Genomic DNA, 22,080 nt, shown 5'->3' with positions numbered 1-22,080 from the left:
GGAAGGCAATGCTGCACAGCGTCACGGCTCATAAAAGCGTACAGTGTAGACCGAGCCATAAGTTAAAACTGGTGCTTTGTGGATTAGTTTGTCCTAATGGAATTAAGATCACAAATCAAGCCACCTAACCACACCAGTCTTGGGTTACAGTTTGGGATGTTGATCGGTCATCAGGACCGAGAAAGACAAGGTAGAATCGGGTCATCAGATTTCACATACGACTAAGCCCTGCGCGTATTCACGTCAAATCGCAAATTTCACCCGGGTGTGGAGTGGTACACTTACATAGTAACATATTCTCATAGCACTGATACCAAAACAACATTCACACATAAACTAAACGGCAAAGATTCAAGGGAAGTTTAGTGTGAACGAGTCTTAGAGTGATTTCTCAGCAAATGACTTATTTATTGGAAAAGGGTTATTCTTCACGTCTCCTCAAGTAACGCCATGCACACCTACGTGTAGTTTGGCCCTCTTAATATTAAAATCTTCGTACAGCCTTCCAACGATTTCTCTCACATTCTGGGGTCTCAATACATTTAAGTAGCTGCCGATGATGTAATAAGCGAATGTGCCAGAAAAGGCGTAAAGTGAAACCTAAACACGAGACCCTGCTCAACAAACGGCGGTAGACCGGCTTTTACTGAATCTCCTGCTTACTACGCATCTACATATTTTTTTAAAATTTTTTTTATAGATATGAACTAGCGAAAGGTTTGTGGACAACATTTGTCAAGCATGTGAAAAATGATTTCCCTTTAAAACAGCGTTTTCAGTTCCTTTCCGACCCATTCTTGAAACCTTCATATGACCAACGGCAATATGTGACTGAAACAATCCTAACTTTTAAATTCGGGCCACTGAGTAAAGAACAAAACATCTGTAAATCAATTCAAATCACAAATCAAGAAAATGCGCAAAGTGGACATGTGTTGTCAAACTGTGACTAGTTGCTTTGTCCAGTCGTATTATACCGCGAGTCTGAAGGGTGGTGTCCCGAAGATGTATGAACGCCATTGTTTCAAGTTACATTGTATTCATATAGCATCGGGGTCAGAGACTTTAAGACGAGATTTTAGTTTATTCTACCACTGACTAGTCAACCTTGCTCAAATCAACTCTTTCTCTTCCAGTCCAGTTGTTACAAGTAAGAATCTTTCTCCATTTCGTGTTTTTAATCTCCCTTCTTCTTTCACGATCAGTTGTCGACCTCGTTTAAAGAATGCAAGTTACGTTTTGCTTTTCTTGTTTCTTTTCTTTCTTCTTACATCTTCAACAGCCCCTTTTTCATTATCTTCCAAATTCGTGTCGGCTGTGAATACCGAAATAAAACGAACATTTAAACAATTGGCACATGACTAGGAAAAGAAAAAAGCAGTTATCTCATTAAAAAAAAAAACATACGGACCAGAAAACCAGCGGATGGCAGCAGGAAAAGAGAATATAAAAGACAAACAAACAAACAAACAAACAAAACAAAACAAAAGGAGCCTCAGTTGACACTAGCTCTGTTAAATCACTAATAATACTCTCACTAAAGATCACAAAACGATGTGTTTAGCAACACATCATTTTGTCCCTCAAAATACTCTTGTTTCTCTATTCACTTAATACCTTTGATCCCTGGCATCATAAGGGATCCAGTTTTAGTCGGGTACTTTCCACTAAAACCAGCAGGAATCAGAGGTGTCTTCAGCAAACCAGTAAGTTCCGCTGTAAAATAAAACGGCGCTGATATAGTTTGTATAAAAATTTCACCAATAAATGAAAGGAGCACTTGACACAGCCTAAGCTAACGCTGACCCACACAAGGCTGGAAATCAAGACTGTTTACTAACTTTTCATACTTTCACATAGAACTCAAACGTAAGAACCATGGGAACAATAATCCTCACCCCACCCGACTACTACAAGCTAAATGTAACCCATTTTGATTTCACTAAGATATTATCAGCCTGCAAGATCCATTATTTTTGGTGGGACTGTCAGTACAACCATTGTCTGCCTTAACTGAAGGTTGATTACCTTTCAATTGCTTCAGCTTTACTTGTCGCTCTTTCCTTTCTCCCTGATCTCCGAGATCTTCCAGTCTGTAAAAAACTCTTTTAAGGAAAATAAACTGAACAGGACAGTTTATAAAATGTGACATCAAACCTTTAAGACAGTAAAGTTCCAGAACACCAGTTCCGCCCGTTCCGTTGAAATGTTTTCTGACAATAAATGCATTCAAGCCCAAACCACCTAAGACTGATGTTGAGGCTGGTAGTCTAGTTAGTCCCAGACCATGTGATAGCACACAGGAGCTAAGAATGTGCATGTAAATTATCTCATCGAAAAAGATACAAATCTTCGTCAACTTCAATGTCCATGGCTTTGGCAGAGGCAAGTATCCAGTCATTACTTGACTTTTTGCGCCTAAATCTGTTAATATGGTTCGATGGCTTTCATTAAAGGGGGAGTTTAGACAAAGAGAAAGGGAGGGGAGGGGGGGGGGAGGGTTGGAAGGAATTGAGAATGAAGGAGAGAACATCCGTAACTGCGTGAACAATTCTTTGTACGAAAAATGCTGCGCTGTCAAGCTCGATTATCAATTTGGGCCTTTTTCTTACGCGAAAAGACAAACAAAACAAAAAACGAAGGGCTAACCAAAAGATAATTGCCATATTTCTCTTTTCCTTTCTTTCTTTGTTTTTTTTTTTCATCTTCACCTACTTGTGTTCTTCTTTGTCAATTTGCTTGGCGAGAGAAATTCTTTTCCTAATGGAGGACATAAATGACACATCAACTGGAAAGGAGTCTAGCTCGTTTCCTGCAACACAAAATTTTAAAAAGAATAAAATCAAGAAAACAAATCTGAACAAAAAAATGAAACAAACAAACGAACGACACGAGAGACTGTAAGTTAACCCTTAAACGCCTATTAATGACTGGCATCTAGTTTCTTCTGACAGCATCACTCCTGAATCAAACATAAAGGTCACGAGAATACAGGGAACGACCACCTAAAGAAACTCTTGATTGTTAAACAAATTCTCTTTGTTAGTTCCATAGAAAATTCATGGAAAATGGTGTGGAGAAAATGCAAACTGATTTTTAAGGGTGTAAAGGGTTAAATTGTCGTCGGGCTCAGTAAACTCCTAGAGTCGATTGCGATGTATCTTTTCCTCCTAAAATATTGGTTGCAGCTAAAAGAAATATTTATCATCTAGAGGGGTATCATCTTCGTGCCATGATAAATTTTCTTAACCAAGTGATCCATAAGAGTGACCAACCTCCAACTTCTCCTAACGACTGTCACCCCCAAGTAAATATTTTTAAAAAGGTTATAAATGTATCAAATACAAGATATTGGGTACTTAAAATTAACCTCTAACCTTGTTATCAAATGGGTATCCAATCATTCTCCTGTTAACAAAGCTATCCGTACACGCATTAGGTATGATCCATGGAGGCAATGGTCCTCGAAATGCTCTAAACGCACACGCAAATCTTTTGGAAGAAATGTCCTTCCGATGGCATGAATCCACGAACGTCTATGACTATTGTATTTTGGCGAGCTAACAAAGCGAAGCTTGGTATCCTGCTTGGTTTTTACCCGACTTATGCACTTGAATGCTCCGCTATTAACCATTTTGCTAAGGAAAACCCCAGGATAACCCAACTACGAATGAACGGAGCAACCATTACACGTCATCAACCCAAAATGCCTTGCGTACCTAACAAGATGGCGAACGCGGGAAGTTCGAACTTGCCGTGAAGGCCAGTTTTGAAAGCGGAAAAAAAAATTAACAAGGTTACAGGTATGGTTTTAAGGACCAGATATCTTGAGTTGATACATTTAGAGCCTTTTTAGCAGTATTTGTTTTAAAACTGCAGATTCTCTTTAAAGCCACGAGAATAGGGGACATGATCACCAACTAAAGAAGCTCTTGATTGTTACACGAAATCTCCATGTCAACACCTTCAGAAATATATAGAGAACAGTATGCATGGAGAATATGCATACTAACGTTAAGGCGTAAAGATTTATTTAACTAAAAAGGAAATTTAGACGAATGGCACCTTAAACTGAGAGAGATTTCCAAATAAACTTTTAGAGTTTAACTGTTAAAGAGATACGTTGGAGATAATAAAGACACATCACCTCCATTAAGCGTCTTCATAATTTTTTTGTATGATCCCATTTCTTCTGGGCCAACAAGAACGACACTCAGACCTTCCCTGCTCGCTCTAGCTGTCCGTCCACTGCGGTGAATGTAAAGCTGTTAACGAACACAGAGAAAGAATTTAGGAACGCAGGATCACATGAGATGGTTGCACTAAAGTTTATATAGTTACATTGTGGTTACATCATTACACAACAGTTCATTATTAAACAAGATACAACTGAGGACGATAAACGATAACAAACTGATCCTTCCATATAAATTGCATTTGGAGAACAGAGTCAATTTTTTTTCTAAATCAAAAATCATTAACTGAAATGAATTGTTTTGATTTCGGTAGGTGAACCTCACACATATACACAAATCGGAAACAAAACAAAGATTTAGAAATTGAAGTTTTAAAAAGAAGTAAAGAGATACAATAACATAAATTTAGAGAAAGAATTCGGGCGTCAACTGCGTTGAACTTTGCTATCCACATTCTGGTTGAGCTTCTCTTACAGTTGAGACTTGTAGCCCACACCTTGGTCAACGCATGGTCGGTTGAAGCAGCGTGCCTCCCAAAGCCTTTTGTCAAGGTAGAGTTTCGCAGAGAATGAAAGCACTGCCGCCAAAAAGCAATCGCTCCCGTTCCCGCCTGCCGCACAGGCTAACCAACTGCACAAGCTAACCAACCGTACACACATACTTACACGTACTTACATCAGGGTCCTTCGGGACTTGATAGTGAATTACATGCTCAACAGCTGGTATGTCCAAACCTCTCGCGGCCACATCTGTAGCCAGAAGTAAGCCACTCGCACTTTGCTTAAATCTAACAGGCAAGAAAAAAAATCAGCCAAAATTTCATGCTGGTGTAAAATAAGTCCTATCCAGCTTTAAATATTCTCTGAGGGGGGAGAGGGGCGGGTTTTAATCAGTCAAGGCGATCCAGTTATAGTCTATATATAAAGGAAATTCCATTGTCAATCAGGATTGGTTTAATAGGTCAGTCAGGTCGTAAACTAAACTCACTGTTTTGATGAAAAAAAAAATAGTAATAAGATCATGATGATTCTGATCCAAGGCCACATAACACGCGTGTCGCCTCGTGTTTTGCGCAAAGCAAGTTGCAGAATAAAGAACGTGAAAGAAGCAACAGGAAAAAGCACGTTATCTACAAAATTAGGTTCCTAATTGTTGCTTTGATCTGTTTTGCTGTTTTTTTTTCCTTTGTTTCGTGGTTTTTTTTGTTCTTGGTTTTTATTCTTCTTTTTGTTTGTTTCGTTTGTTTCATTGTTTTTTGTATTTTCCGTTTCACTCAGTTTTCACCCGACCTGTCTAAATTCTTTAATCTTTGCCTTTGTTGCATGCTGGCGTGAAGAACCCACGGGTCAAAGTCCAGTAGCCTAAACAAAGAGCCCAGTCTCCTCACACAGTCCACGGTGTTGGAGAAAACCAAAGTACGGCCTGGGTACCGGGAAAGGAAATAGTAGAGATATAGGTCCTAGAAAGAAAATTCAAAATAAATCTGAATGAGGTGATTTTTACAACAACTGTATGTTTCGTAGCTCTCCTTCTATTTCACTTGGTACACCTCTGTGGCTCCGTGGATCATGTTACTAGACAGTGCGGTGTACATGTAGATGCATTTGGCTCAAAACAATAATAAAAAGTAATAAAAAGTGTATCCTGGATCTTGAAGTGTTTCGCTTCCTTGTCAGCTCAACAATTACAAACCTTCTCTTCAATTGCACATGAGATCTTTGCTTCTGTCAGGGTTTCTACGGTTCCTCTCTTGTTGGTGACATCGATAATTTTACAACTGTTCTTCTGCAGCCCAACTTTGTCCATCAGCGACACTAAAAATGTAGAATGCAAAGAGTGTTGTTGTTAACGGAAGAACACAAGCCGATCAACTCAATCATGTTTAACTAACGGTTCTTGTGATGTTAGATAACAAAGACAAAAGCAAAAACAACACAATAAAAGCTTGGACACACTTGATAAAGCCGCAAATTTTCGGGTTTTAAATGATGGATAATTTAAATCATTTCATTCCTTCAGTAATAGCTGATAAAATACGTTGATGCCATCTCTAGCTTCTATTACTCTGAGTCAAATGTGCCGTGATTTACCTAAGCCTTCTTCACTTGTGATCTTCTTTTCTTTTCCTTTCCTCTTAAACGACTTTGGAAGAGTTAAAGTTGCAGAGAATATAAACTTCTGTAGATGTCTTCGCTTTGCAGTTCCCTCATCTTCATCATTATCACTGCGAAAAAGAAACACTAAAGTTAAAATTTTATAAAAAGAGAGTCATTTACCTCAGCTTACAGGTTGGCTGTCAAGAAAACCATTTCAGAAAGAGAAGCCTGAAAAAATTAAAGTTTCAATGGAAATTGAAGTCCATTGCTAATATAAATGTAGATGTGGTATGTACCTCTTTCTATGAATGAGCTCCAATATTGAAGACAATTCTTGAAAGTGGCCTTGCTCCACCATTCTGTCTGCCTCGTCAATTACAAGATATCTCAAGTGCTCCAAACGGCAGACATGCTCTTCCCCCTGAAATTAAACGCCGCGAGCAGATATCTCTAGAATCATCCATTTGATATAAAGAGGCTACACTCCAATTTGACTGTTGGTTATTGGAAAAAAAAGAAAGAAAAAAAAACACGCCAGGTAATGATGTTTACATAGCAGTGGAAAATGCTTACACCTGTGCTTATTATTTTTACGGCGTTTAACGAACGGAAAAACTTACGCGACATTGGAAATCCAACTTTATGCTGAAAACTACACAGGTCAACCGATCTCAAGAGAAACATACCTACATGTACAAGTGTGTGTCGACTGTTTCAGATCTCTAAAAGAAAGTGAATCAGTACAACTTATGATACATGAGGTACTTACATCGGAAATCAAATCCCACAGTCTTCCCGGGGTGGCTACTATTATCTCAGGACACTTGTTTAAAAGTCTCTGTTGTTTTTGAGGTGCCATTCCTCCAACCACAGCAACAATCTTGAAAAAAAGGAGTTGTTTATTGATTCAAATAATTTTGAGGGACTTTGCTTGCTGGGTATTTCTCTGATAAAAGATACACGTTGAAACAGGACAGAAGGGGTGGCAAGGGAGGGAAGGGTAGGGGGTAAATGGTACATCATCAGGGGTAGGATTGTAATTCTCTGAACAAAAGGGTTTTTATATACTTTGCTGATGAAGGGGCGAAGATAACATAAATATTTCAGCCCAGAATATGATAGCACAAAACAATACAGCAAGGCGTGAAATTGCGCCTAATACAGGCGCCAATACGATTAAATTTTTCTCTTTGGTGACCAAATCCTGAAAATTAGTCGAATGAGTTAAAAAGATTTGTAAAGATAAATCCGCGGCAAACTTCCTCGTTAAGTTTGTTTCCAAAACAAGTGAGCTTGAACGTTGTATATCATCCATCCCAGTGTCCACTTTGTGGCACGTTAAATATCTTTTTCCTAACATAATTTTGGAGGGTCTATCTAGAACGCTGACAGCGGAGAAAATAGGTTTTGTTTGTCTTTAAAAATGGCGACCAACTTTTTTCGAACTGGCTACCACTTTGAAAAATTTAAGAGCCAAGTGGCCACCAGGAAAAAAAAACTACACGCCCTGTACAGTTTATGTTTATGTCAGCGCTGACTCATTGTCAATTTAAGTTGCTTAAGCTTATTGAGGCTACAGATTTATGTTTCCAAAAGAAAATATAAAAAACACTTTCCAAACAAGAGATACGTTTGCCTTCTGCTCTACTGAGAAAAATAGTATTAAATAAAGGCTATCGAGACAAAATTGACTTATGCCAATAAAAATAAAGTTAGTGATAATTGAGTTTCTAACAATGGAAAACAGAATCTAACTGTGGAGGTAACTTCCAAATTGTCAATTTAAGTACATAAAGTTTACCTCTAAAGATGTATGTTTTGCAGCCTGTTTGAGATGATTTTTTATTTGTATAGCCAATTCTCTGGTTGGTGTCATTATCAATGCCAGGAGTGGTTTCTTGAGCTTGGATGTTCCAGTACCAGTTTCTGTGGCTTCTGTAGCATTATTTTTGATAGCATTTTCTGTAGTTTCTCCTGCTTCTTGACTGGTCTTCTGGCCAAGGATGTGGGTGAGAATTGGAATCCCAAAGGCTAGTGTTTTACCTGAACCCTTGTAAAAACATATTTTAAAATTAATACACTTAAATAACATCCTCCTTAAAAACCAGCCATTCGTGAAATCAAAACTTCTCTCAAGTGATTTTATCATAACTTCAACAGACAATTTCAGAGCATTATCCAACATATGATATGAGAACTAAGAAACTTACAGCAATGTCATTGTAATGCACATTTTTGCATAAAGAATAAATCTGCCAACCAACTATAGAGGAGGGAAGAACTATCAAATTATTTCTTAAGAGATTAAAATTTAACTTTCAATCTGTCAGTCTGTCAGTCTGAGTTCTTTCAAGAGGTACACCATACACATACTTTCAGCTCAACAGCCCTCCTCAAGAGTGCTTTAACAAAAGTCATATTTGTAATTATTCAACACTCTCTTGGTACTTAGACATTAATTCAGGTCAAAGACCAGCTCTAAAGTAACAGAAACTGTTTGCTATAATGTGTGGGAAAGTATTCTTGTATGTAAATGAGCTAGGTGTACATCATAGTAAATACATGTACATGTTGAAAAAGTATTTTTTTCACTCCCTCTCTCCCTCTCAAAAAAATAAAAATAATTATTTAAAAAAAGTTGTGGAACCAAGTAAACAAACAATGGATATAGTAAAAGAGACTTCCACCAATCCAACTGCTCTGATTCAACTCACTGTTTCTGCTGCACCAATGATGTCCCTGTGATGGAATATTGCAGGCGGAAGGGAGAGAGTCTGTATAGGGGTTGGTGTTGTAAAACTTTGTTCACCGAGTCCTCTCTGAACTTCTTTGGGAACACCAAGGACTTCCCAAGCACTCACATCTGCCATGGGCTCTAAAGTTTAGTTCATTCAAAATGAACGATTTAGCTATAAAATATGACTGCATCTCAACCTCATACTGTAGTGTTGGTGGGAAATATCATTATTTGATATTATTACAGTTGCGTGTGTTGTGGTTCAATTTTATCCTTGGTTCAAATTTTATTTTGTTTTGTTTTTGTTTTTTGGGTATTGTAATGTATGATAATGAGTTTGAAACAAAGGAATTAAAATTTGAACCAAGGATAAAATTGAACCACAATATATGCAATGAGTTATTTGTACCTAGCTGAATATGAAATATGTCTATGAAGGTTACATAATCTAAATCAATGAATACTTTATTAATAAATAATAGCAATCATAATGATAACCAACTTATTGGTAAAATTTCATAATTCATAGAAAATTATATCTTTGCCAACACAATATTATCAACACAAAATGTGCCTGATTCTCTTGTTTAGTGAACATTTCATGTGCAATCATAGGAGTAAAAATATTGTACTTTGTTTGGTGCATTTCCTATCCATAATTCCAGAAAGTAATTCTTACCTGGAGGATCTTCCACCAGTCTATTGTCAGTGACCATTTCTACTCTGTTTTGCTCTTCTGACTGGGCTTTACTTTGGGCCTTGTTTTTCTTTTTCCTCTTCTTTTTTCCCTTTGTCTGTTGGTCATTCTTTGTGCTTTTTTCAAGTTGTGTGAGTGGTGTGGTATCTGTTTGTTCCTGATTATCCTGAAGATATAAAATCAAAGGAGAATACTGTGTAGCTTTTTTGTATATTTTTTTTTTCTGTGAGCCAAAATTTTAGAGAAAACCAAAAAAAAGCCTGTATCCTTAAATACAAATAATTTTACATGTATGTGTAAAGACTGAAAAAATGCATGAGCCCTTGGGCCAGTGCAGTCTGCTGTCTTTGAAAAATTAAGGACAAATTGCTCTCAAAATGATTCTGATGACTTGATGTATTTTCATGTAGTTCTTGTGGAGAGTGTTACTGTTGTTGTTGCTGTTGTTTCTTTTTGTTTGTTTGTTTGTTTTTTTTCATTTAAGGTACAACAAGCAGTTATCTTTAGTTTGTTTTGTTTCTGATGTCAAACACACCCAATCTAACTCAGGAGTCAAGTAATTCCATTTGAGTTGAATTGAGTTGATTGAACAACATTTTCAACCTTGCCTTGGAACAGGTTGAGGATTATTTATTAAGTGTCATGAAATTTGACTTTTAGCAGGACATTTCCACCTTACATGGCCGTGGGATGGTTCATTCAGATTTTCAGTATCACAAGATGACTTAACTGCCAATTAACTTCTGGTGGGACATGGTTTGATGCTACTCTGGTTTAAAGATTTAATGAATGTAACTGCAGAAGTTACAATTAATAGACCCAACATTTTGACACTCCTATCTAGTGCCTTCATCAGGGGTGATCTAAACGCTGCAACAAAAGTTCCTGTTAAACCATCCCTAACTAGCTACCTTTTTTTCTGACAAGGTGTAAATAGGTGTCAGGAAGTAAGCCGCCATCATCATTAAAGGAGCGCAGGTGGAGTTAATATGCCAGGCTTCCAAACAAAGGTGCTGGTGGTAACACCGATTAGTAGTGATAATTTTAGAATTATCCCCCCAATTGTATGGTTAGTTAGGCATGTGTGCTCCAATATAGCTGAATTTTCTTTTTTGCAAAAGAAAGCTGCTTTTTGATGTTCTTTCAAACGTGTACCAAGCTGATGTTTGGTCTTCCAGTGTATTTGTTGTGACACAGTCATTGCAAGGAATAGAATAAATGGCATCAGTTTGTTATTCTTTTGTGACAGGATCCTTAGGTTTGGCAAAAATATGCCCCAAAGTCTCAGAAAATTTTTGAGCAACTTTAATGTTGTGGCTATTCAAAATTCTCTTAATGGGTTCCATAACACCCTGAATGTAAGGAATAACAGCAAAACCAGTTGCTGGTTCCCTTTCATTAGGCGTGCTACTAGTTGTAACTGGTTTTTGGTAGTTATGGAGAAGAGTCTTTGTATGGCCCTTTGCCTTTTGGACATTTGAAACATATTTCCTCTCCTCAGCCTTCGAATTGAGTGAAGATGGTAAACAGCCAGTCAGAGTAAAGTTTTGGCTACAGACTTTTTATGGCAAATAGGGTAATGAGAATCCAAAGCAAATTATTTCTCTGTGTGGGTAGGTTTACGACCTGATGCCTATTTACATCTCATCACAAAAAAAGGCAGCTAATTAGTGATGGTATAAAAGGACCTCTTGTTGCAGCATTTGGATCACCCCTGATGAAGGCATTAGACAGGAGCGTCAAAACATTGGGTCTATGAATTTTAATTTCTTTGGTTACATTCAATAAATCTTTAAACCAGGGTAGTATCAAACCATGTCTGATTGTCCACCTGGTGGCCATGTTAACTTTAATATAACTTCTGGTAGGTTGATACATAAATGATTCAACCCAATTTGAATGTAATGGACAAACCTCAATTTTGTGTCAGTATAGACTGCACAAACATACATTTATGACATACATGTATTTTATAAGGTTGGATGATGCACAGTAGACTTCATCCATAAAATTTGCTGGAAATTCTCCCATTTATTACATTTAATAATTAAAGGTGAGTAATGATAAAAAAAAAAATAAATAAACAAAAAAAATGACATACAAATATATTTTTTCCAATTTCTCAGTTTCATGTACATACTCAAACTTAAGTCAAATACAAAGTAATTTCACCACGTGCTTGAATCTTATTTTCTGAATTTAACAACGCGGTAGGTTTTTAAGCACTTTAAGTAATTCACCTTCTGCGGCGGCCGCTCTTTTGTTTTCTTCTTCCGAGCTGGTCCACTTGTACCAATTCCTGTTAGTTCTTTTAGATCATAATCTTCCATGACTTCAAGGGACACAAATCCATCCATTTCGCCCGCAAAGAACGAAGGATCGTCCAATTCTACTGGTTCCCATTTCCGCTTCTTCCCTTTCGAATTCTTCTCTGCCATTATGGAGCAATGAGCAAAGAGCTTTAACTGAGAAACTGAATGTAAACGCTCTTTTGAATAACAGCAACAGTTCTGGTTTCTCCCTAGAGAGTTGATAAAAACACTCTCACGTCGTCCGCCATTATGGATTACTTGCCAGAGAAAGACTGGATAAGAAATTGTACTGCGCGTGATTCAAACAGGAGTCATGCGCTGATTTACTGCGGCAGATCTTTTCTCTCTTCGCTGAATCAGCTGAAACTGTTGTGAAACGTGAATAAAAGGACTAACATGGCGAAAGAACACCGTACATTCAAAGAGGAGTGCTCTTTCATCGAACGCTTAAACAAAAACTCGTTTCTTATTAAGAAAGGCTTTGTCCCAAACATGAAGGTAAGTGAACGCGCGCCAAACATCGGGTCGGAGGCCCAACTCCAGCTGAGTAGCGTGCGCATCAAAATACACGTCCTACGATGTAATACGTGAGGATGGTTATATTAGGCCATGTTCATCTAAAATAAATCCCCATACACCTGTCATATCCGTCAAAGTAATTTGAAATATGTTTTGTCACGACGAAAATTGGTTCAACTAGATTTTGTTCACCCCCCCCCCCTCCCCCCTTACACACCTTTTCAGCCCACGTTATGATCAAATCCTAGCCCCCTGCCCCCCTCCACGTCTTTTATGTCAGGACTGTTTCCTCTTTTTTTGTTTGTTTCAATCAGTCAATTCACGAACTACAGTCAAACCTGTCTTAGGTGGCACCGTATTTAAGCACTCGCACTGTATTGAACGCCTTCTTCCCGTGGGTGATGACTTAATACAGGGTTGACCAAATTGTGTCCATTATCCATCTCCATTTCCCCAAGTTGCAGACTGTGGCGTTTTTCTGTAAATTGTTGCAAGAATGTTCTAGTCAATTAGTACCATGGACAAATTTTTACACACTCTTTCAGATACAAGACTTGAACTGTGCATTGCAGCTATTCGACTCCGAAGTTCAAACTATTCTTTTCTTTTTCTTTTTCTTTAAAGGTTGAAGGTATCTTCTATATAAATGAGTTGCTGGAAAAGCTAATGTTTGATGAGCTGAAGAACTGGGCTGGAACTCAAGGTACAGTACTCTAAACATTTGGAATATAATACTGTTGTATTTGCTGCATTTGTCTTATTCCTTTTATACAGTTAAATTAAATTGCTCTCCAGGTATTGGTGGTTTCCTTCCTGGTGTAAAGCAGATTGCAAATGTTGCAGCTTTGCCTGGAATTGTTGGTGTAAGAATGATCATAACTTTTTCTTGTTGAAATTATAACTTAGTGTAATTGAAACTTGTTCAACCCTGGGCCCAGTGGTTGGAAGGATGCTTATAAGTGCTAACCCAGAGTTAAAATTACTTTTAATCAGGGTGTGTTCAATCCTTTGTTTAAAAGCCTTTTTAGAATAATTTGCTATAATTTCTTTAGAGCATCCAATCATCAAATTGCAGACTAAAGGAATTGTACATACTGAATTTTATTTGAAAGCTTTCAGATATGAAATCAGATTTCACACTGACTGTTAGTTGTCTAAACTCAGCTTTTAACAAACTGACCCTGTACCCGTGGGAAGCGGAGAAATTATAAAGAGGAGATGACAGAAGAGTTTCTTGTTATACAGTTTGTGTTTCCATAGTATTTTCACATAAAGATTTCACTTAAATTGGTGCCAAATAGAGCATCCAGTTATCCAGTCACATCCAGTTATCCCATTATTTCAGAATTTTGGTTTGTTGAACTTTCTCTGTAGTAAAATTTTATTTCCTTCTCAATACTTTTAGAATATTATGAAATTATATGAGTCGAATACCAGTATCCTAATATCCTTCTCAGGGAAAATGCACATATTTTTTCCAGGCGAAATAAGTCCTGAAAAAAGTACTTTCAGAAACAATATCATTCATCTTTAGATGGATTTGTCATCTCTGAAAGAACTTGTCATCTCATCAATAGGACTATATGAATGACAATATACCCCCAGGCAGAGCTTTTTTTATCATCTTTTTTTTTTTAATGGAAAAATCTGTAATTTTGACAACATGCCAAAGCAATACCACCAAACAACAGTAATAAAAAAGGCTATGTATCTCCATTTCTATTCTGAAATGTTTACTCATATTTTTTACTTGGCCCTCAGAGATCAGTTGGACTACCAGATGTTCATTCTGGCTATGGGTTTGCTATTGGTAAGTTACAACTCACACATCTGTAATAAATAAAATGTAATGTCCAATTGATTGTAAAATAAAACTCTGGTTTAAATTGGATTTTATTTTTTAATATAGACTAATTGCTCAGTGGTTGTTCTAGAAAAGTAACAGTATGCTTCAACCATTCAGAGGCAATACTGAAAGCAATCAAAATTAAGTCGTTCTTGCTCTCTCATTCTTAAAGTTGGTTGCATGTTCATAGTTCATAGTCTCATCTTTGTTCTTATTTGCTACGGTAATTACCCTTGATTGGAAGGGATTTTGCAATTCTCTGACAAAGTAGTTAAAAACTGATTTAAAAATTATAATTACAATTCCTTGAGATGGAGTAATCTTTCTTTTTATTAACAGAATTCTAAGTCATAACATTTATGTGACTCTTATGAGACAAGGTGCCAAAAGTGAAGAGGTGCTTGTCTCTCACAAAAGAAGTAATTTGGAAACTCACCTTTGAGTAGGACTCTATTTCTTTTATTTCTTTTTTTTCTCTTTTTGTAGGGAATATGGCAGCCTTTGACATGTCTCTTCCGGAAGCAGTTGTTTCTCCTGGTAAAGTTAAAAAAAAGTCTTCTTCATAAATGAATTGATGAACAGATTTATTAATGATTGATCAAAATTACAAGCTAGTGTAGCAAGACCAAAGTAGCAATGAAATACCTTATATGCTATTCTTTGAGTTTGTTCTGAATTGGTCATTTTATATTTACTTGTTATGCAAGATGGTGATGACAAACACAAGCCATTTCTCTGCGTGGCTTTCAATTGGCCATAAAACATGCATATTATTTAAAAATTGTTCAAGTCCTTGTGGCACTGATCACAAAATTTTTGACAACTTGTTGTTCTTGAAATGTATTTTTTCATTGTATGATTACTTTAAAAGAAGTCTCCCATCTAAATCTGATTTTAAAGAAGTTCTTATTGTTTATAATCATGAGAAGTACTCATACAAAAGATCATCTGTGTTAGGTGGTGTTGGTTTTGATATCAACTGTGGAGTGCGATTACTGAGGACAAACCTTGATGAGAAGGATGTCAAACCTGTTAAAGAACAATTAGCACAGGTACAGGGTAAAGTACATTATGGTTAAATTTCCTCTTCTTCCTTTTGACTGTCACTTATCCCCTTGGTACAAATGTCTTTCTCTCTCCACTCCTCCTCTGCCACAAGTATCTAAGATATAATTTTCACCTAGAAGATACTGAGCACTCACCTGCCATAATTTTGCCTGCTTTAGCTTGCCTCAGGCTGGGTGCATTTCTACATGTACATGTACTTACACAATGTATCTTTCATGTACTAAGCACAGAGGACTTCAGTTATCTGAAACATTTGCAAACCAGCAAAACATTTAAGAGAACTGTTTTATTTTTTGTTTTAGTTTGTTTTGGTTTGTTTTGGTTTTTTGTTTGTTGTTTGTTTGTTTGTTTGTTTGTTTGTTTTCATGTTTCTTGTTAGTTATGCTAACATTTCTAATTTCCATAATATTTGTTTCTTTTTTTTTTCTTCTCATTTCAGTCACTTTTTGATCATATTCCTGTTAGTGTTGGCTCTAAAGGTGTTATTCCCATGGGTGCAAAGTAAGCTGAGTTTTTCATCTCCTGTACAACTTGTCAGTCAAAGCTGTTTATTCTGACTTCAGTTACAAGCCTAACCCTTTCACTCTCAAGATTTCATTGGTAATTTTCCTTACTTTCTGTCATACTATCCCTATGATGATAGTTTGGAGAATTTGATATTGGATCAACTGATACCAGTGATTCCCAACTTGATATTTTTCTTTATCCTTATTACTTGTCTGCTGGATAATAAATTGAGATTGTAAGGAGAAATTGTCTTGGTCACTCTTGGGAGTTAAAATGTTAACACTGCATTGGGTCCATTACTTTTTTTCTGTAGTCATTTTAATATTTCTTATCATTTTCTCAAACAGAAATCTCGAGGAAGCTCTCTCAATGGGGATGGATTGGTCCTTAAGAGAAGGTTGGCCATTTTCTTAAATTTTCTTTTAGGTTGTATTTTTAAGGGGGTGTCTTATGAAAGCCATGCAGTTAATAGAAGGTGTGAGGATGTTTTTAATTCATTTTCGAGTTGATTTGGGTGATGGTAAGTTAGGAAATTCCAAATAAGGGTGCTTAATGGGTAGTTTTTATCGGAAAGAGGCAAGTGAGAAGTGGAAAACAGAGAAAGGGTCACTGGGAGATTTAGATATACATTGTACATGTGCCATCTCAAAGAAGTATTTTAAAAGAATTTAAAATTACGTTACCTGGTATTAAGGTGAACAAAATTGGAAGTTGAAAATCGTGACGGTCATATTTAAGGTGTCACTGGTGTTCATCTGAAGGCTTCTTAGTTATATGTAATTTTGTCTTCTCAGTACAGGTTATGCTTGGGCTGAGGATAAGGAGCATTGTGAAGAGTACGGACGAATGCTGCAGGCTGACCCTGGAAAAGTTAGTGCTAGAGCAAAGAAACGAGGCTTGCCGCAGGTAAATACAGAAGCACAGAAGTTTCATTTGTAGCTCTTACTGAATAAAATAAGCAGGAGCGTTTGATACGAGCGTTGACTGCGCGACGAGGGTAGCGCAATTGATGACTGATTCTTTGCAGCCTGTTGTGAAGGCGCTCTTTTATCGAAAGTCCTCTGTAATCAAAGGGAACGCTATTACAACGAGCAAGTAGAACAAAGTCAAATATGGCAAGGAACCAGTGGGATCTCATTACGAAACTGAGCAAACTCTACAGAGCTAGGGAGGGGGAGGGAGGGAGGGAGGCTACATATAGTACCATGTCGCGACTGATTTTAGAATAAGTTGCGTCTGCAGGGCGTGAAATTAACTCTTTTTTCTGATAGCCACTTGGCCCCTAAATTCTTCAAAGTGGTAGCCAATTCAAAAAAGTTGGTCGCCATTTTCAAAGACAAACAAAATCTTTCTTTACGCTGTCAGCGTTCTAGATAGACTCTCCAAAATTATGTTAGGGAAAAGATCTTTAACGTGCTACAAAGTGGACACTAGGATGGATGATATACAACGTTCAGGCTCATCTAAATCCAAGATGGCGTCTAGTTATCGATCGAGATGCATGTGCTACGTTTTGGAAACAAACTTAACGAGGAAGTTTGCCGCGGATTTATCTTTGCAAATCTTTTTAATTCACTGGTCAGGTTATGATGAAACGTTCTAGTCGCCAATTTGGCGACTAACTTTCAGGATTTGGTCGCCAAAGTGAAAAATTTAGTCGCATTGGCGCCTGTATTAGGCGCAATTCCACGCCCTGGTCTGATCTTGCGAGAAAGTGGCACGAGTTTCCATCCATGACTGTACAGTGTTAGTAGCCAGTGGCGTCCTGGTCACTTTCGCCTTTCGACCAAAATTGTTCTCAAACGTACAGATTACTTCAAGCTCTAAGTAGGCTTTTACTTAACGGTTAAGTAAAATGGTAAGTTTTTAGGGAATTTGCGGTGCTGTATCGTTAGGGGGTATAGCAGGATAAGATGATTTATGAACTGAATTGATGTGTAAATTAGCCACCGTTAAGAGTTCCTAAAGCTGACGTTTCGAACGTTAACCCTTTGTCAGCATTAGAAACCCTAAAGCTGACGAAGGATAACTGTTATGGCTTATCTTCTCCACTGATTAGCTTGGCACTCTTGGAGCGGGGAATCACTAAGCGGAAATCCAGGTTGTGGATGAAATTTACGACAATTATGCTGCAAAGAAGATGGGAGTTGATCATCTTGGACAGGTACAAAAAAGGGCACTTACGTCTTAACCCTTTAACTCCCAGATCAAATTTGTAATTCTCCATACTGTCAACCATACAATTGTTATGATGTTAGTTCAGAGAATTATGTATTGGATCAACTAATTATCCGCAAATTGATATTTTTCTTTATTCTTTTCTGGTTGATATTGTATTGATATTGTAAGAAGAAATTAAGTCTTGGTCACTCATGGGATCTCTGACTTGCAAGGAGTGAGGCATGTGAGCAATTGAAGATCTTTTAGGAAAGCTGCTTGATATTTCTCTTGAGCTTGTAGGAAAGATCTTTTCTTAGTCTCTCTCGTTACATTTCAAACCTCATAATAATTATCTCTCAGTTCTTGTGTTTATCAATTGTTACTCGTGTAGTTACCAACTACCACGACTACCAACTCGAACAGCTTCAACTGGGTCTCACTTAGAACTCTATAGTTTAGGGTTAGTTTGGTTGCTAATGATCTTGTCAATAATTATATAATTTATGTTTAAAAGGTTTGTGTGATGATCCACAGTGGCAGTAGAGGACTTGGACATCAAGTGGCCACTGGTAAATGGTTTATATACCGTTCCTCTCTTTACGATAGATAAATGAATGTATTATCGACTTAACTTATGTCTCCACAGAAGGCAAGACTTGATTATTTTCCAGGTGATCGCTGTCACCCGAGTCATGCATTCTTGATTTCTTCGTTTTACAGATGCACTGGTAGAAATGGAGAAAGCCATGAAAAGGGACAAGATTGAAGTCAACGACAGACAGGTTTGCTAACAGTGTAGTGCATTTAAGTCTGCATTAAGTTTGTATTTTGTCAAGTATTCCACGACAATTGCACTTGTCATGGCCGTCTACATTGACAAAGAAACTTGTAATGACATCTCTTAAATGGAACTTGCTAAAGTAGAATTTCCCTTAAGCTTTGTTTGCAGTTTCTCCAACAAGTATTTTTATCCAGGCATCTAATTTAGTGGAGTAGGGATAACGAGCCTTGATTAATTTACCACATCTACAGAAATGAAATCTCTATACGTCATTACATGAGCAATTGCTCCCAGTGCAATTATAGTGGGATGGTTTTGGGGAAGTTTCGCCGTGACAGGTGTAATATAAATTGACTTTGTCTCTTTTCTCCGTTATTGGTATCTGTTGAGTCGATTTTCACATTGCGATCAATGGTCAGCTGAACGAACGGCCCTGTAAAGGCACGTGCAGAAATAGTGCGTTTTCATTAGCGATGGAATCAGAGAAGTTAAGACTGTTCTTAAAACAATGAAGTTGAAAATCGGATTCGCAAGCTCAACTTAGCCAGGGTATAAGAGTTCACGTTAAATCATTCATGTTTTTAGCCTGATAAATTTTGTCTTCTCCAATTTCCCTGATTTGTCGGTTTAGAACAAGGCAACTTACTGAGACAAAAGTTTTCATGATCAACCGTCTAAACTGCTCGCTTCTCCTAAGGATTACGACAAACAATCACAATTGTAATGCTCTACTCTAACGGGTCTGAAATCGTAAGTTCTGATTAGTTTATTCTTCCCGTTATTTGGATGGTTCCGACGATTTGTTTCTCGTTTTAAACACAAGTGTTGACAACCATATATAATTGGTTCCTTTACAGCTTGCTTGTGCCAGAGTTAACTCACAAGAAGGTCAAGATTACCTCAAAGGCATGGCTGCAGCAGCAAATTACGCTTGGGTCAACCGTTCAACGATGACATTTTTGACAAGACAAGCTTTCGGAAAAATTTTCAAGAGTACCCCGGACGACTTAGACATGCAAGTGATCTATGACGTGTCACACAACATTGCAAAGATCGAAGAACATGTATTCTTTATTGTTCTTACAACAATATCTTCAGTTCTTTGTCTATATATATATATATATATATATATAGACACACACACACACACACACAATTATTTTAACTTTTGAAATTACTTAATTACTTACCTTAGCTAGTAGATTAGATATTGGACGGTGTACAGAAGACTCTCTTAGTACACAGGAAAGGATCAACCCGTGCATTTCCTCCTCATCATCCGCTTATCCCAGTGGATTATCAGGTCGGCTATTCACTGTTTACTACTCCTTTCGATCGCAAGGTTTAAGGTTTATTTTATTTTACTTTTTTAAGTTAGAAATCGTTGTTTGAGTGCTTACAGTCGTTCGCTCCAAGGTTATTTTACAGGTCCAACACTTTTCGTGTTGGGCTATTTCTTTCCCAGTTTCAATCGCATTCTTTGTTACGTTCATTCTCCCTTCACTCCGTTTCCCTTCAATCGCTCGATGATTGGAACCCGCAGAGCACCATACTTCCTTTTGAGGGCAAACACCTTTCTTGTTTTATTTTTACCTTCTTTTGTCTTCGGCTTCATTTATTCGCTTCTTCCTTGGCTCCTTTTTCTCGACTGAGGGCGCAGGTGGCTCAACAGGCAGCGTTTTGTTTCACGACTCTAAATTAATGAAAACTTTCTTTGCTCTTGCTGAGATACATGTACTCATCTTCTTGTCCATTATTTAATTAGTTGACTGGTCAACCTGTACTGATTGGAGGAACCATGGGCACGTGTAGGTAAGGTAAAGTGTAGGTGTAGGTAAGTTAAAAAGTAGTCTCGGGGAAGTAACGTTCAAGGGTATTGTTATTATTGTAGGTATTTGCAATTATTGTTGGTGTTTTCGATCCCTATACATATAGCCTTATGAAAAACACTCTTTCACGAGGGATGAGACTATTGGTTATCTTGAGCAGACATGGAGACCCAAATTGTTCCATGTTTTGTTTGGTTTTCAGTTATGTTTTGACAGGAACGGAAAAGGGAATGAACCAGACGTTTGGTACCACGTGTCACGGAGCGGTAAGTTCATATATTATACGCAATATTGTTTCTTGATTTGAAAGCATGATGACATAAAAAATGCAAAATGACCACAGCATTTCCTGGTTTCAAACCTTGGGTTGGATAAGGTTTGAAACGTGTAAGCAAATACGTTTGTTTGTTATGATTTTTTCTTTCCCATTTTCCCAGAAAGTATTTTGAAATGGATATTTTTATATATATATATATATATATATATTATCTATCTATCCATTTTTCTTCAGGGAAGGGCATTATCAAAATCAAAGTCACGGTGTGTGTTAGTAGTACTAAGAATAAAGTCATCAGCTGGTCCATCTTGACCTAGTCATAAACATAGTTCCATTCATGCAGTTTTAATTGTCCTTTCCATTCTCTTTCAGCCGAAATATTGACTATCAAGAAGTTCTCAATGGTCTTAAATCCAAAGGAATCTCAATAAGAGTGGCTTCCCCAAAACTGGTTATGGAAGAGGTAACGAATCAGTAAATGGCCGCCTTTTTTTTTTTTAAATTCATTTTCATGCTGTAGCTTCCATGGCACTGCATCAAAAGCTGTTGAAATCTTAAAAAAAGAAAATGTGTGTTAATTGTGTGCATTTTTGTTCAGCTTTTTAACAGGCTCCTGAGTCTTATAAAAACGTCACTGATGTCGTTAACACTCGTAAGTATAAGCATCTCTTGTTGTTCGATTTTACTTGCTTTTCGAGCCATTGTTGCAGGTTTGTGTTGTGTTGTCAACGGTTTACAAAGAAAACAATCCCTCAAGATACATTTTAACTCCAAGAACTTCCGAGACAATGAGATTCTAACCTAAAGACGACAGCTCGTTGACGATGCAGGATTCCCTAACTTAGACACGAACTCGTTCTTCTGCTTATAAGGTGTCCTATCCGGCTGAGATAACTAAGAGTCGTTAGAGTCAGTTTCTTTTCCCTTCAAAGCAAATCATGTTTTTCCTTTCTGCAATCGGTTCACCTATCTTCAACGTCAAACACTGAAGTGCCTCCGTAATCAAGTTTTCACCTCTTTGAACTTGAGAAGCATAATAGAGAATTCCCCTGTGA

The 22,080-nt window shown here is 37.3% G+C and overlaps 1 protein-coding gene and 1 pseudogene across 2 annotated transcripts; one reads left to right on the top strand and one right to left on the bottom strand.

Annotated features, from left to right (window-relative positions):
* Nucleotides 1–387: 387 nt before the first annotated feature.
* LOC149045341 (ATP-dependent RNA helicase DDX24-like) lies at nt 388–12,350 on the bottom strand. Its single transcript, XM_089208175.1, has 16 exons — nt 11,967–12,350; nt 9,709–9,892; nt 9,007–9,167; nt 8,094–8,342; nt 7,062–7,172; nt 6,589–6,713; nt 6,287–6,420; nt 5,889–6,010; nt 5,486–5,655; nt 4,872–4,983; nt 4,148–4,265; nt 2,716–2,812; nt 2,347–2,424; nt 2,029–2,093; nt 1,618–1,716; nt 388–1,315 (listed from the first exon to the last, which is right to left on the bottom strand). The coding sequence occupies exons 1-16, from the start codon at nt 12,162–12,164 to the stop codon at nt 1,233–1,235; spliced, it is 2,106 nt and encodes a 701-aa protein (XP_089064301.1). The 5' UTR covers nt 12,165–12,350; the 3' UTR covers nt 388–1,232.
* On the top strand, nt 12,327–21,381 carry LOC149045340 (RNA-splicing ligase RtcB homolog; annotated as a pseudogene). The gene is made up of 16 exons (XR_016187188.1): nt 12,327–12,536; nt 13,182–13,260; nt 13,353–13,420; nt 14,319–14,367; nt 14,890–14,940; nt 15,361–15,455; nt 15,911–15,972; nt 16,326–16,375; nt 16,778–16,884; nt 18,038–18,142; nt 18,653–18,707; nt 18,859–18,920; nt 19,777–19,983; nt 20,127–20,222; nt 20,685–20,731; nt 20,951–21,381. The product of XR_016187188.1 is annotated as an RNA-splicing ligase RtcB homolog (transcript).
* Nucleotides 21,382–22,080: the final 699 nt, after the last annotated feature.

Source organism: Pocillopora damicornis, chromosome 5 (assembly GCF_964200805.1).
Source record: "Pocillopora damicornis chromosome 5, jaPocDami1.2, whole genome shotgun sequence".
In the NCBI taxonomy this organism is placed as follows: domain Eukaryota; kingdom Metazoa; phylum Cnidaria; class Anthozoa; order Scleractinia; family Pocilloporidae; genus Pocillopora; species Pocillopora damicornis.
The sequence above is the reverse complement of the archived record's forward strand: the minus strand, read 5'-3'. Positions and strand labels throughout refer to the sequence as shown.

Bases quoted from the DNA above. Each gene is read 5' to 3' on its own strand.
- LOC149045341 (XM_089208175.1), bottom strand. From the start codon at position 12,164: ATGGCAGAGAAGAATTCGAAAGGGAAGAAGCGGAAATGGGAACCAGTA. The intron at 8,343-9,006 runs GTGAGTTGAATC...TGTTTTTACAAG, and splicing joins TCATTGGTGCAGCAGAAACA to GGTTCAGGTAAAACACTAGC. The intron at 4,984-5,485 runs GTCGGGTGAAAA...CTTGCCTGTTAG, and splicing joins AGATTAAAGAATTTAGACAG to ATTTAAGCAAAGTGCGAGTG.